General features: G+C 37.0%; 1 protein-coding gene across 2 annotated transcripts in view; it reads right to left on the reverse strand.

Moving 5' to 3' along the window:
• Positions 1–12,838, reverse strand: part of LOC143721323 (glutamine-rich protein 2) — a 39,300-nt gene that overhangs the window by 1,694 nt on the left and 24,768 nt on the right. The window contains exons 13-19 of one of the 2 annotated variants that reach the window (XM_077211606.1): positions 12,109–12,227; positions 11,334–11,399; positions 9,899–10,000; positions 8,393–8,536; positions 7,034–7,199; positions 6,850–6,961; positions 1,450–1,551 (exon numbers count right to left, since the gene is read on the reverse strand). In XM_077211606.1, coding sequence (XP_077067721.1) covers positions 1,450–1,551; positions 6,850–6,961; positions 7,034–7,199; positions 8,393–8,536; positions 9,899–10,000; positions 11,334–11,399; positions 12,109–12,227 — 811 coding nt within the window. The remainder of the gene's footprint in view (positions 1–1,449; positions 1,552–6,849; positions 6,962–7,033; positions 7,200–8,392; positions 8,537–9,898; positions 10,001–11,333; positions 11,400–12,108; positions 12,228–12,838) is intronic. The other variant, XM_077211608.1, reaches the window with a different exon arrangement.

A 12,838-nucleotide genomic window follows, 5' to 3' on the forward strand; every position in this document is an offset into this window, starting at 1 on the left:
AATCATATTTGTTGGAAAACTATGGTAATACAAACAGTAATCGATCACAAAATCAAAGATAATTTTCCTAATGCCGGGGACACTTAACGACAATCTGAGACTGAACTAAACACATTTACAGACTGTTTCCAACAACTGGAGCAGATTTTGAACACCGACTGAATGCAACTAGTTGTCTCTGACTCCTCGCGTTTGTGCATGATCAGTCGTTAGTATCAAATTACATTCATAATCGCCTTACAGTTGTTAAGTGTGTCCCCTACTTAAGAGGCGGTGAACAGTCTTACAAAAGCAAGAGCTTACAAAAGCTAAAGTAAACACTACATCAATACTGTAATATTAGCAAAGATATAGAATAACACTAGAATAACACAAAGACGCGTCACTCGTATTGTTTTGAATGGTGAAAAGTGCAACACTCCATATAGCGGAATAAGTCCCGTCTTCTAAATAATAGCCAATCGCCGACTGGTAAAGGCATCACGTCACTGCAGCTGCCGTTAGAAGTTCCGGTTCCTATAGAAACAGCTTGATCCAGCCTGAAAAATGTCGTTTCATGTCATGATTCGAGCGTTTAGAAACAAAATTTATGAGACAGTTGTTGTCAGATTTCATAGGTGATTTCAGGTATGAAATTTAATCGTATGCTTGGCGGACAGTTTTGGAGAATTTGTTGTTTCCCCATTCAAAAAGATAGGAGCTGAACTTGCATTCAGCATTTGACATTTCACTCGGCGGCCATCTTTGAGACCCCTCTAGGGCATGAAAGTTAAATATTTGATGTTAGTAAACAGGCTAGGAGAGGCAAAGCTTTGTCCATAGTTTACATCATAGCTATCATAGCAACTACATAAAACGCATAATTGGAACTGTTAATAGAAAACACAACTACAAATAATAAGACATACTTACAAGTTGTGATCCAATAAACAAAAAATTGTCCCGACAAAATAGGAATGGCTACGTCTTTCAGGAGAAGATTTTGTGCATATAGCCTGCATTGTACTCTCTCCTGGAAGCTTTTCTCAGGAAAAAGTGCAGCGCACAGACTAACGTTAAGCTTATAATGTTCAGGAACAGTGTTAAAAGAACATTTTAACCTCTAAGTCCGACAGCCTTAGGACAAACTTTTACCGGGGTGTAAAAACAGCAACAACACTCTTCATTTTCTCTAGCGTAGCTCAACCAGGCCTCACCATTATTTAAATGAGGAACATTATGACTTCATATGATCCGGAAAATTGCGTTGTAGTCCAAAAGAGTCGTTCTTTGTAGTTCTTGAAAAGAGGATTCTGATAAATAAAATATCTCCCTTTGGAGTGGACTTTGAGCTTTGTAACCTTGCAGATCTTTTTTATGCTCAAACAGCAACATTACACACTAACTAAAGCTGAAAAAGTGGAAAAGCATAATAGGACCCTTTTAAAGCCGGCTCCTCATAACCCCCACCTGAGTGGCTGCGCTGAGTCTTGGCACTTCCACGGCCAGCATCCACTCCACTGGACCTCTGGGACTGCGAGTGGCTCACCTTGTCTTTGCTCTTCCAGTTTCCTGCAACAGCATACACAATCAACATGTCAGGCATGAGGGCAGTGACAGCAACACTGACCTTTATCAGTCGTCTGTGTTCCTGAAGTCAGTCAGCGGTGTTTGTATAGATCTATTAATTCATTCAGAAATAAATGCAATTCATACATGCAATGACTAAGAAACACCTTTTTTTTATGATGATCATGTTTCTAATTTCTAAATTAAAATTTTCTTTACTCTTGAACAAACCCACCAGGTTCTAGATGAATCACATTCCAAACTTTGATTTGAAGCATAACTTACTTCCAATCAGAAAAAATAAAAGACTTGTGCCTGGTTTCACAGGCAGGCTTAAAGGGTTAGTTCACCCAAAAATGAAAATTCTACCATCATTTATTTACCATCATGAAGTGCCAAACCCAAAAACTTTCGTTCATTTTCCGATTACAAATTAAGATCTTTTTGATGAAGTCTGAGAGCTTTCTCCTCCTTTGACAGCTACGCAACTACCACTTTGACGCTTCAATAAGTTCATAGAGATCGTAAAACTAATCCATATGAATTGAGCGGTTTAGTCAAAATACGCTGAAGAGACTATCGCTTTATATAATGAAAAGGTTCACTTTTATTCACAAGTTGCTCATCAACTCACACATCAGTTGTGCTAAACGGAAGCATGTTCACTTGTCGTGTGAAGAGGTCAAGAGATGTTTTCTTGCCTTGACAAACACCACTGATCATTTCACACATGCTGCTGCTGGGACTCGGGAGCCGCCCAGAAAAAAAAGTCTTGACTTTGTTTACCATTGACTAATGTGACGTCTCCGTTAGTTCAGGCATGGATAAGATATACACACAGTACAGGCCATAACCTTGTGAGCCTCAACTTGGACAGAGACAGGATATTTAAAGTTCATAGGTCAAGAACACCACCTCAGTGTTAACAGCCCTTCAACACCGTTAGCCTTGTAACTAAAATAGCTTATGCAGTGTTCATTTACAGCCAACTTAAATGACTTCGTTCTTCACTGCTGTGCGTGTGTTTAAAGGGGTCTTATTATATCCTTTTACGAAGTCTTGATTTTGTTTTTGGGGTGTACTAGAATATGTTTTCATGCTTGATTGTTCAAAAAAACTGCATTATTTTTCACATATTTTACATTATTAGAGCTCCTCTCTCCCCAGTCTGGTTGAACGCATCATTTTTGATGAAGCCCCTCCTTCCGACATACGAATTTGTGCTTTGATTGGTCAGCTGGAACAGTATGTTGATACGCCCCCTCATAACCACAAGCTCTACCCAGATGTAAATAATAACAATGGCGTCAATTTCAAACTATTTCAAACCCGATTCAGACCCTGACAATGTTAACGAACAAAAGGATCTTGCAGAACAGATTTCAAGCACGGACTTTGCGAGCTTGAATTTCACAGGGCGTTTCAGAGTGGTATGTTATTTTTTTTGTATTTTTCTTATAGAAATCTATGAGGTTCATTCTTGTGTTACGCAGTACATCTGTTTGCTGATCTGTTTAAATGTGAATAAAAGTCTAAATTAAATCTGTTCAGCATATAAAGCGATCGAGTCTCTTCAGAAAATTTGGACTATGCTGCTCAATTCATATTGATTCGTTTTACGATCTCTTTATGAACTTTTTGAAGTGTCAAAGTGGTAGTTGCGTAGCTGTCAATGGCGGAACAGAAATCTTTCCGATTTTATTAAAAAGATTTTCATTTGTGTTCTGAAGATGAACGAAAGTCTTACGCGTTTGGAATGACACAAGGGTCAGTAATTAATGACAGAATTTGAATTTTTGGGTGAACTAACCCTTGAAGTCTAGTCCCAGACTAAACTGAATGTTTGAGCAGTTTTAACTAAAAGTAACTTGCACTTGCATATCTTAAAATAGGTCCGTGCCACTGTTTTGTCTCAAGATGCACACCGCTAATGTTTTTTTCTTCTAAGGCACATTTATAAAAGATACTTAAATTTTCTAATATAACTAAGGACTAATCCTGGCTTAATCTAAGCCCTGTTTGTGAAACCAGGCCTTGAGGTATAAGACAGTGAGAACGTCTTTTATGAGGAAATGAAACGCTTATCACATGAGGCACTGATAATCATGTAATTGAATCAGAAACAACGGTATAATGGTCTGTCTTAGTAGGTTTATATATGACTGTTCCTCTATGGATCTTAAAGAGAAAGACTTCTGCTTTGTTGGCCAACAGACAACAACTTCTGACCTTAAAAACTGGACTCATTTTCTCATGAATCATCTCTTTACTGCGTGACATGGACAAGCTGCCAAACTTTTGCTCGGTCAAGCATGACATGGCTCATCTGCCAAGCAGGTGTCTTTCGTATGACTTTCACCCATCTTTCCTTGATTTCCTTGAGGTCTGTTGTCACTTTCCAATGGTTTCTCATTGCAGCTCTGCAATTTAGCAAAGAAACATAAAACCCCTTCCCCCATCCAAATCCAGTCCCGAGCCCTATTGCCCTCCTTTTACCCTTTCACCTAAATTCTGAATAAAATTACAACGCCACCAACTACTCTAAACAACTCTAAATCAAAGTTTCCGCAAACTTCTGTATATCTCTGTCTGCGCTCTTCTTCTCCCCCGCAGTCTAGACACAGTCTTCCATTGCAAGACGAGAATAAAGTGGGCCAAGCGTACAGATGGGTTCATGTTAAGATGTGTTACGTAACATGTCGTGAGGTGCAGCATGATCAGGGCCCCCGTATTGAGTCTGCACATTGTCCCGAACACAACAGAAGCTTCTACCATCAATGAACAATTTCCAACACAAGAATCAATCATTCATGCGCTCAACTGTTCTCATGTCAGTTCCAGATCTAGAAAGCTGGCATAAATGGCCAAAGCGATGTGGAAAGAATTAGATGCGAGGAAAACGTAGATTTGATTTTAGTGAAGTTTTGCGTTCCCTCAAGAAACTTTTGTGATGGAAATAATAGGAGGTGGAGTAAAAATCTAACTCAGCAAAAAATGAAACTTCACTTTTTCGTTAAACTGTATTTTAAAGATAATTATGTAAAATCCAAATAAGATTTACATATCTTTATTGGAAAGGGTTTAAACCATGTTTTCCATGCTTGTTGAATTAACCTTAAACAGTTATTGCACATGTACCTGTGGATAAGTCCTTAAGACAATAAGGCCCTGTTTACACCTGGTATTAAGATGCATTTTGGTCGATCGGATCACAAGTATACGAGGGAGACACATTCCCGTTTACACCTGGGCCCGTATTCATAAAGAATCTTAATGCAAAGAGTAGCTCCTAGTGACAAAATTCTAAGAAAATTCTTAGAAATGTGGGCGTTTACTCTTAAAATTAAAGAAAAAATCCTAGTAAAGAAAAAAGTAATTCAGAAAGTATCTTAAACCTTAAAAGAGGTCTTAAGGTCAAAATTGTTAGGAGTACGGACGAAGACTTTTAAGAGGCTTAAGAGTTTCTTTAGCGGAGGAGAAAATGGCAGAAAGACGAATAGGGAGAAGAAATTAGTTGCAGACTATGGATGACAGTGAGTCAATAAGGGCTATAGATTGACACCCGGCCCGAATTTTCCTTTAAGGATGGCCTTGAGTTCATCCACTAAATGGGCTCACAGTAAACACTGTTCCTCTGTCCAGTTGGGCTTTCTCATCCTTCTTGGTTTTGATTCCATGTTTGTTACATTAAAACCAACATTCAAACCATCACTTAAATAGACATGCCAGCAATCAGTGTAATTGGAAAGAGTGGAACTTTTTTTTATCATTCTAAGCCAATCAAATACCTTATAGGAAATTAACAGCATGGTAAATAAAAAAAAAAGGATTTATATAAACATATATAATGTGTGTGTGTGACTGTGTGTGTGTGTGTGTGTGTGTGTGTGTGTGTGAGAACGGTCAAATAGGAATTACGCATGTAATTTCAAAGTGAAGGCTTAGAATAGACGCTATACTTAAAATCACTCTTTTTTCCCTTCTTGGACAACCAACCAATCACAGTCTTCAAAAGATTGTGTCATTCATAGCAGCGGGGTCAACCCCGCCTCCTCACTAAGATAAAAGTTTTTGTCTTTTCCTTACTCAAAGAGTTGCTCTCAGATCGGTCCGGAATCGCTCTTAAGCTAAGACTCCTACGTAAAAGTTTTTAAGCTAAATTAAGAGTTTTCTGAGAGGATTCTTAGAATCTTTATGAATACGGGATATGGTGTTTTAATACGTCTCTTATGTCCACTTTAAACCACTTCTGTCCTGATTTCTTCGAGGGGAGGGTCTATGAGCGGGTAAATGTATAGTTTTCTTTCAGATCTTTCGATCTAATGGACAAAATAAGCTCACGCAATTTACTTATGAACACGACAGGAGACGACAGAAAAACATACGGAGAACATGAGCTGACCGCCCCAAGACCATGCCGAAAGCAGCGAGTGTGTGTTAGAAATCAGGAATGGCGAGAGAACATAGGGCTTGATACGTTTTTCCTCTTCAAAGCGAACTTGGGTCTCCAGCCGACAAAGTTTAAATCCCGTCTGGCTAGAGCTCTTCCCTTATTGTTCACGCATTATGTCAGTATGCGAAGAGAAGACAGTCTTTTGTGGCTGTTTCAATGCATTCGACCATATGAGCTTTTACACTACGAAAGCAATCCGGTCAAATGTGTTTTCAACCTCCTCTGGAAGTGGTCGAAAGTGGAAGAACAGGAGAAATAAACTCATGCAGATTTGGGACAACATGTGTTGGTTAGTAAGTGATGACAGAATTTTCATTTTTGGGTGAAGTATCCCTTTAATGCATGCGCGCAGTGTTTCAATGGTTTTATTTGGACCAATGCAATGAAAACATGCCAAATTGTGCAGACATCATTTTTGGCCAAGCTGACATACAAAGCTCGCACTCATTATTCCCAGCATACAATTCAATCAATTTTGTGGCTTTTAGTGAAAATGGCACATGCACAAAGTTTATTGAGCCAATGCTCAGGAGAACGGTAATGGTAATGTAATGAAAACCAATGAAATATTAATGACTGGTTATATTTTTGTTAATGTATGATTACTTTCCTTGAACTTTTTGTTTGTAAATATTTGTAGCTGTAGTTTGAGCCTAATAATTTGGCAGTTAAAAACCTTAACCAAAGGTTAGTGTGTTGTCTTTACCCCGATATAACATATTCCTTATATTTTGATGGTTTAATCGAACGTGAAGGGTCATTAAAAGCAAATTTAGTGTAAATATCCCCTCTGGCCACTAGTGTATGTTAAGGATAGATGTTGCTGTGATTTTGACGTGTGATCTTGCCTTCTCGAGGAGAGATGGTGGGTAATCTTGTCTCGGAGAGCCTCACCGCTCTGCTGTTCATTCGGCCCTTATAGACCTGTCCGTTCAAACCCATGATGTTCGCTTCTTCAGCCTGAAGGAACAGAGCTCACGGTTCATACACACACACAGTTCAGAATGATTGTGTGAGCGTCACGTGTCAGACCTGTGTGGGTGGGCCAGAGGACACGGGCCGACTCTCCTCGTCACTCTGGATCAGGTGTGTGATGTGCTGAATGCGGGTGTAGCGGCGGCTGGGATAGGTGAGGGTGTGACTGCCCCCGCAGCTACGGGCCAGGTAACTGTAATCCGCCATTTCTGGGATCCTCTCACTGAATACAACATTCAACTCTTAGACTACGTCACACTGTCAGTCCAAATCTGATTAATTGTATATCCGATTTGAATTATTGACTGAGAGCCAGGACATGTTTTAATATAACTTCGATCGTATTCGTCATATACACCTAGCATGAATTGAGGGTGAGTAAATCATGGCGTAATTTTCATTTTTGGGTGAACTATCCCTTTAATGAAGTAAAGGCAGAAATGTAGGAGGCTGATATGTACGAATATGATATCAAACCACATAAATCTTATTCAGTCATGAAACTCTAGAGGGCGCAGGCTGATCAGTCCTTTACATGCAATCTTCAAGCAATCACATCATTACCGCATGGCACAAGCTGATTGGCCTCTGTTGATCCTGCAGCCAATGAGATTGCTTGCTCAGCATTAAAATAGTCTGGTTCAGTGTTTGCTGTATCTCCTCTGAACCCCTCCACCTCCCCAGCTCCACCTGCCTAGATCTGCGACTGGATTTATGTATGTCTCTTTATGCAGCAACAATATCTTACATGCACACAGCAGTGTGTCCGTGTATCTATTAACAGTAGCAGGTCCATACTTGCTCTGCAGCAGCGGCATGGATATCAGATCTAGTCCGCAGAGACCAAATACATGAACAATTGCCATGTTTATTAAGATGCTATAACTTTTTAGAGAGTTGTCATGATTGAAATGAATGTAGCTTGAAACGGGTTTTGTAAAAATCGTATTTCATGTGATTTTTTTGCCATTCCCACTTACTAAAAATGATCAGATTCCAATTGGATATGCACAAAACTCTAATTTGGACTGACAGTATGAACAAGGCTTTAAAGATAAAGATCCCGAAAAGGGGTTTTCGCAGCAATGCCATAGAAGAACCATTTTGGGTCCCACAAAGAACCTTTCGGTAAACAGTTCTAAAATGTTCTGTGAAGAACCGTTTAATAATCTAAATATCCCTTTTCCACCATAAAGAATCTTTTGTGAAATGGAAAGACTCTATGGCTGTAAAAGGTTCTTCATGGAACTATAGATACCAATAAAGAACCTTTCTTTTTTAAAGTGAAGATACACAGAACATGTACCAGAGTAATAGCTACAGGAGAGTTTTAGACTAGATACATTTTCTGAAAAAATCTGTAAACTGACGTCTACCTAAGGAACCTTGTCTCTGTGTGTCATGAGTCTAACTCACTGCTTGCTCAGGGTCCGGCTGCTCCTCTTTCCTGGGCCCGGAGTGGGCCGGTAGCGGGTCCGGGAAAGTTCTGGCAAACCCTGGCTGTAAGGGAGCTTGGGTGTCCTTGATGTAGGAAACTGACTGGGCTCTTGATCTATCTGCCTGAACATTAAAACATGTCTGCGCTCATCCTGTGCCAAACCTCCCTCAAAACAAGCTATTCTAAAGTTATCCTGGTTAGTACCTGGTTTCTGGTTAATACAAATAAACTGATCATTGATCAACTTATTAAGACTTCATCTTAATCAGTAATTGCAACTGTTCATGTGGCGAGTATTTCATTGCTTAATTTCAATTTTTATTTTACACTGACATGGCAAATATTGGGAGACGTACACTGCACTTAAATATGTAGTTTCATTCAATAACTACAAAATAAACCCCTAATAAAAAAAAGGTACCCTTCAAGGATACTTTTATTAAATAAAGTATATTTTGCTAGTATACTTCATGCAGTATGCATACTAATATAAATGTGCTAGTAGTATACTTGTAAGTGTAATATTTTAATACTTCTTAAGGAAAATATTTATCTACTTAATGTAAATACCCTGCAATTGTACTTTTAGTTTACTAAATTTGTAACCTAAAAGTCTGCTCAATTGGAATAACTAGTTTTGTGCTTAATGCACTTTAGTAAATCCAGAAATAGAGTTGAAGTTCAACTAGAGATATACTTCAGTTTATTTGATTGTGCTTAAGTGGAACTATTGCAGGTATACTTCAGGTACACTTTAAATATCTTTCATTTAAAGACTGATATTATACAGAGATCGTACTATCCTTAAAACACATTTTAGGCTTAATATTAAGAAATGTGCATTGTGCTGCAATAAATAAGTTCTCCACATAAAGTTTCATTATAATTACATCAGTAGATCTAAAGCGATATGTCAGTAAATATGTTAATAGATTTGTAGTATACTTAGTATGAAATAAATGTATTTTAAATGCATTTTGTTATAGTTTTATTGCACTAGGGTCACTATAAACAATTAAAAAATGTGCTGTTATTAAATATATCTTGATCAAAAGATTAAGTACAAGTACAGGCCAAATATACTTATAGACTAGTCAAAATAAGTACACTCAAGCACTTCAGTAAAATTTGTTAAGAACATCTGATACGTACATAAAAATTCTTAATTTAAGTTTAAAAAGTATACTAATAGCACACACAAATACTTCCTATTTGTTGGGGAAGCTCTGAATTATGTAAAACCTAAGTTTCTGTGAAACGTTTTGCTAGGAAAGTGTACTAGTGCTTCTATGTTACTACTTCTAAGTGTGTCCAAATGCTTTCTGTCATTTCCAGGAATCCTGTCCTCTAGAGTACAGGAGGTTGCTGTACAGATCAATGGGGTTCATGTCAGGTTTAGTGTGTGTAATCTGCAGAACACAGTGAAGTTGAGTCCCTCTTGTGGACAAGCAGTGGTAAATGTGTGTGTATTCGAGCGGTCTCACCTCCTGCAGTGCTGGCGCATCTGCTCCAGCTCGTACACAGAGTAGGGCCGGCTGGACCTGTGAGAGGGCAGTCCTGGGGCCGAGGGCAGGCTGGACATGTGCCTGCAAACATTCACAGACACATAACAAAGACGTCTTGAGAATATGACAAGCAGAAACTTTTTAAATATCTATTTAAAATAACAAATGACAAGGTCCTAGAAAAGTAAATGCTGAATCTCAATCACAATATTGATTGAATTAATCTAAAAAAGTCAAGGGATGCAACCATAAAGTAACATCTTGAATATGCTGAAGTCTTTTCACCATCTTAAAAAAATATTAAACACATATTTAATTCTTAATCATGATATTAATTCAGTCTATCATGGGGTTACTTCAGTTGCTATGAATTAAACTTGCAGTTTCATTAATTATATATATATATATATATATATATACATATACACACATATACATATATATTAATATATATATATATATATATATATATATATATATATATAATATATATATATATATATATTTATATATATATATTATTTTTTAAACTTACTGAACTTGATAAACAGTATTGAGGGTCCACATGGGTTAAAATTTGTTACTTTATTCTGTCGTCAGTGTTGAGTATAAGGCATTTTACTAAGTAATTAACTACTGTAATTTAATTACTTTTCCCTTGAAAAAGTAAAGTAAGGGATTACTCCTATTTTTTCTGTAATTTATTTACAGTTACTACTGATGTAATTGCGTTAAAAACTGTTTTGACTATACAACAATTGTATATAAGACAATAGTAACATCAACATGTTACGTCTAATGTTAAAATGTATGTTTTAATGTAACCTTCTCCCTTTACACACTTTGGTCAGTGCAAGAATAATTTATGCAATTTTAAATTATTTATTTGAAAGAATGAAAAGAGTCTATCCTTGTTTTGTTCAACTGGTTGAGGTTGAAATGGGATTTAGAAAGTAATTAGTAATGCAATACTTTATAGAAAGAGAGTAATTAGTACAGTAATCAAATTACACGTTTGAAGTTGAAATTAGTAGCTAGTAATTTATTACTTTTTTAGAGTAAGTTACACAACACTGATGTCATAACAACAAAATCCCTGTATTTTGGTAGCATCACATTGATTTGATTAATAACTCAACCCAAATTTGCTTTATTCAAGACAATATTAGTTTTATTTATTGATTTATACTTTTATTTTAATACTTGTATTTATCATTACAATTTTATTTTACATTTATTAATACATATTTATTTTAATTTGGAAAATGAAACCATGTCATTGTAGGAGCAGTGTATTCAAGTCACTGTCTGTATGAACAGTTTCATATATTTTTTAAATAACTAATTCTTAATTAATGAATTGTAAGATAAAAAAGGTGTGTCATGTCAGTTGTCCTGTATAATAAGTACGTACTGTCCTGGTGTCATCATTTCCACTGGACGATCACAGGAGATGCAGTGAAACCGGGCCACTAATTGTCTATGACGGAGAGAAAAAGACACAAAGACAGTGAGGTTTGTTTCATACAACCATCATCATGTGAGTCATATGGCAGTTATTCAGATAGTGACTGACTGAACTTTTCAGAAACATACACAAGGATGCAAATGCTTGGTAAACTAATTCCCAGCATGTGGTCTTTTACTTGCGTTACATTATGAATTAAGCTCTGAATGCAACAACGCATGAAATCAAGCATGGTTTTTGTATTGACACACTTGCGTAGAGGGCTTTGAGCATATAAGGATTCAATATGTTTGACTTTATGTTTTAGGTCAAGCTTTAAGTCTGCTCCACATTCTGATCAAAAACCACTTGCCAGGAAAATAGACCAAAAAATGATATATAGACCATATATATATGTAAAGGCTTTTCAGCGCTGCACTCATTGTGTTCTTCCGGTTTGTATTTCCACACCATGAAGGTAAGATCTTACAGATTTAAGATCTGTATTTTAAATCTTCCTGTCTACTGACATTTGTTATGACATCCCATTCAATCATTACAATGATAACTTTCGTTAACTCTACAATAAGTAAATCCACTTCACCAGCTAGTCACTCTTCGATGGCGATGCCATAGAAATAATATACAGACCTACCACATAAAAGTTCAAAGACAAAAGTCTAAAGATGTCTGCGGCGCATGAGGTCTATATGTCTGAGAAACAGTGAATGTGGTCGCTCACTTCCTGAGTCCAGCGGCGTCGTCCTGCTCGGGGAGCGACTGTGTCTGCAGATTCTTGTGGATGTTCCTCCAGCGATCATCCAGCTGTTTCTTCAGAGGATCCAGCTCAATCCGGTTCAGCTAAAACCCAACACATACATATTACACAAAATACTTGTTTCTATCCTACCACTTATGATGGAAGTTCAGGGGGTCTTTAAGATTGGAGAAAACAGAAATGCTAGATTAACCCTCTGTTGACCTTCGGTAATTTGCATTCCTTTTCTTTTTTTCCTTTTTTTATACGAAACTTGGAAAAGATTTTGGCACTTTGCTATCTGAACACATAAAGAATCGTGAACATGATTCGAAAATGTTAAATGGTCCTAAAAAAATATTCACACTTGTGCTCCTCGCGATTAAAGTGACACATTGGAAATGAACGGGAGTCGAATTTCATCTAGTGGAAACGTTTGGTACTGCGCCCAAACAAAATCTGACTGAAAGCTCATGTTTGGTAATATCAACTTCAAATTTGGAACACAACTTGTATAGATTTATGGCTTTGATTTCCTTGCAGTTTCACAGTTTTTTTTTATTTTATTAAAACACGTTTTGTAAAATATATAAATATTTAATATAAATATTGAAAATAGTATTTTTGTGCTTTTTCCTAACAATAAACGTAAACTTTTATAACTTTATTTATTTTTTGCTATACAATAATAATCTGCCATGTGTCGTCTTTGAAA

This window comes from Siphateles boraxobius, unplaced genomic scaffold (assembly GCF_051911475.1).
Source record: "Siphateles boraxobius isolate OS27281-9 unplaced genomic scaffold, OSU_SipBor_1 66, whole genome shotgun sequence".
Taxonomy (NCBI): domain Eukaryota; kingdom Metazoa; phylum Chordata; class Actinopteri; order Cypriniformes; family Leuciscidae; genus Siphateles; species Siphateles boraxobius.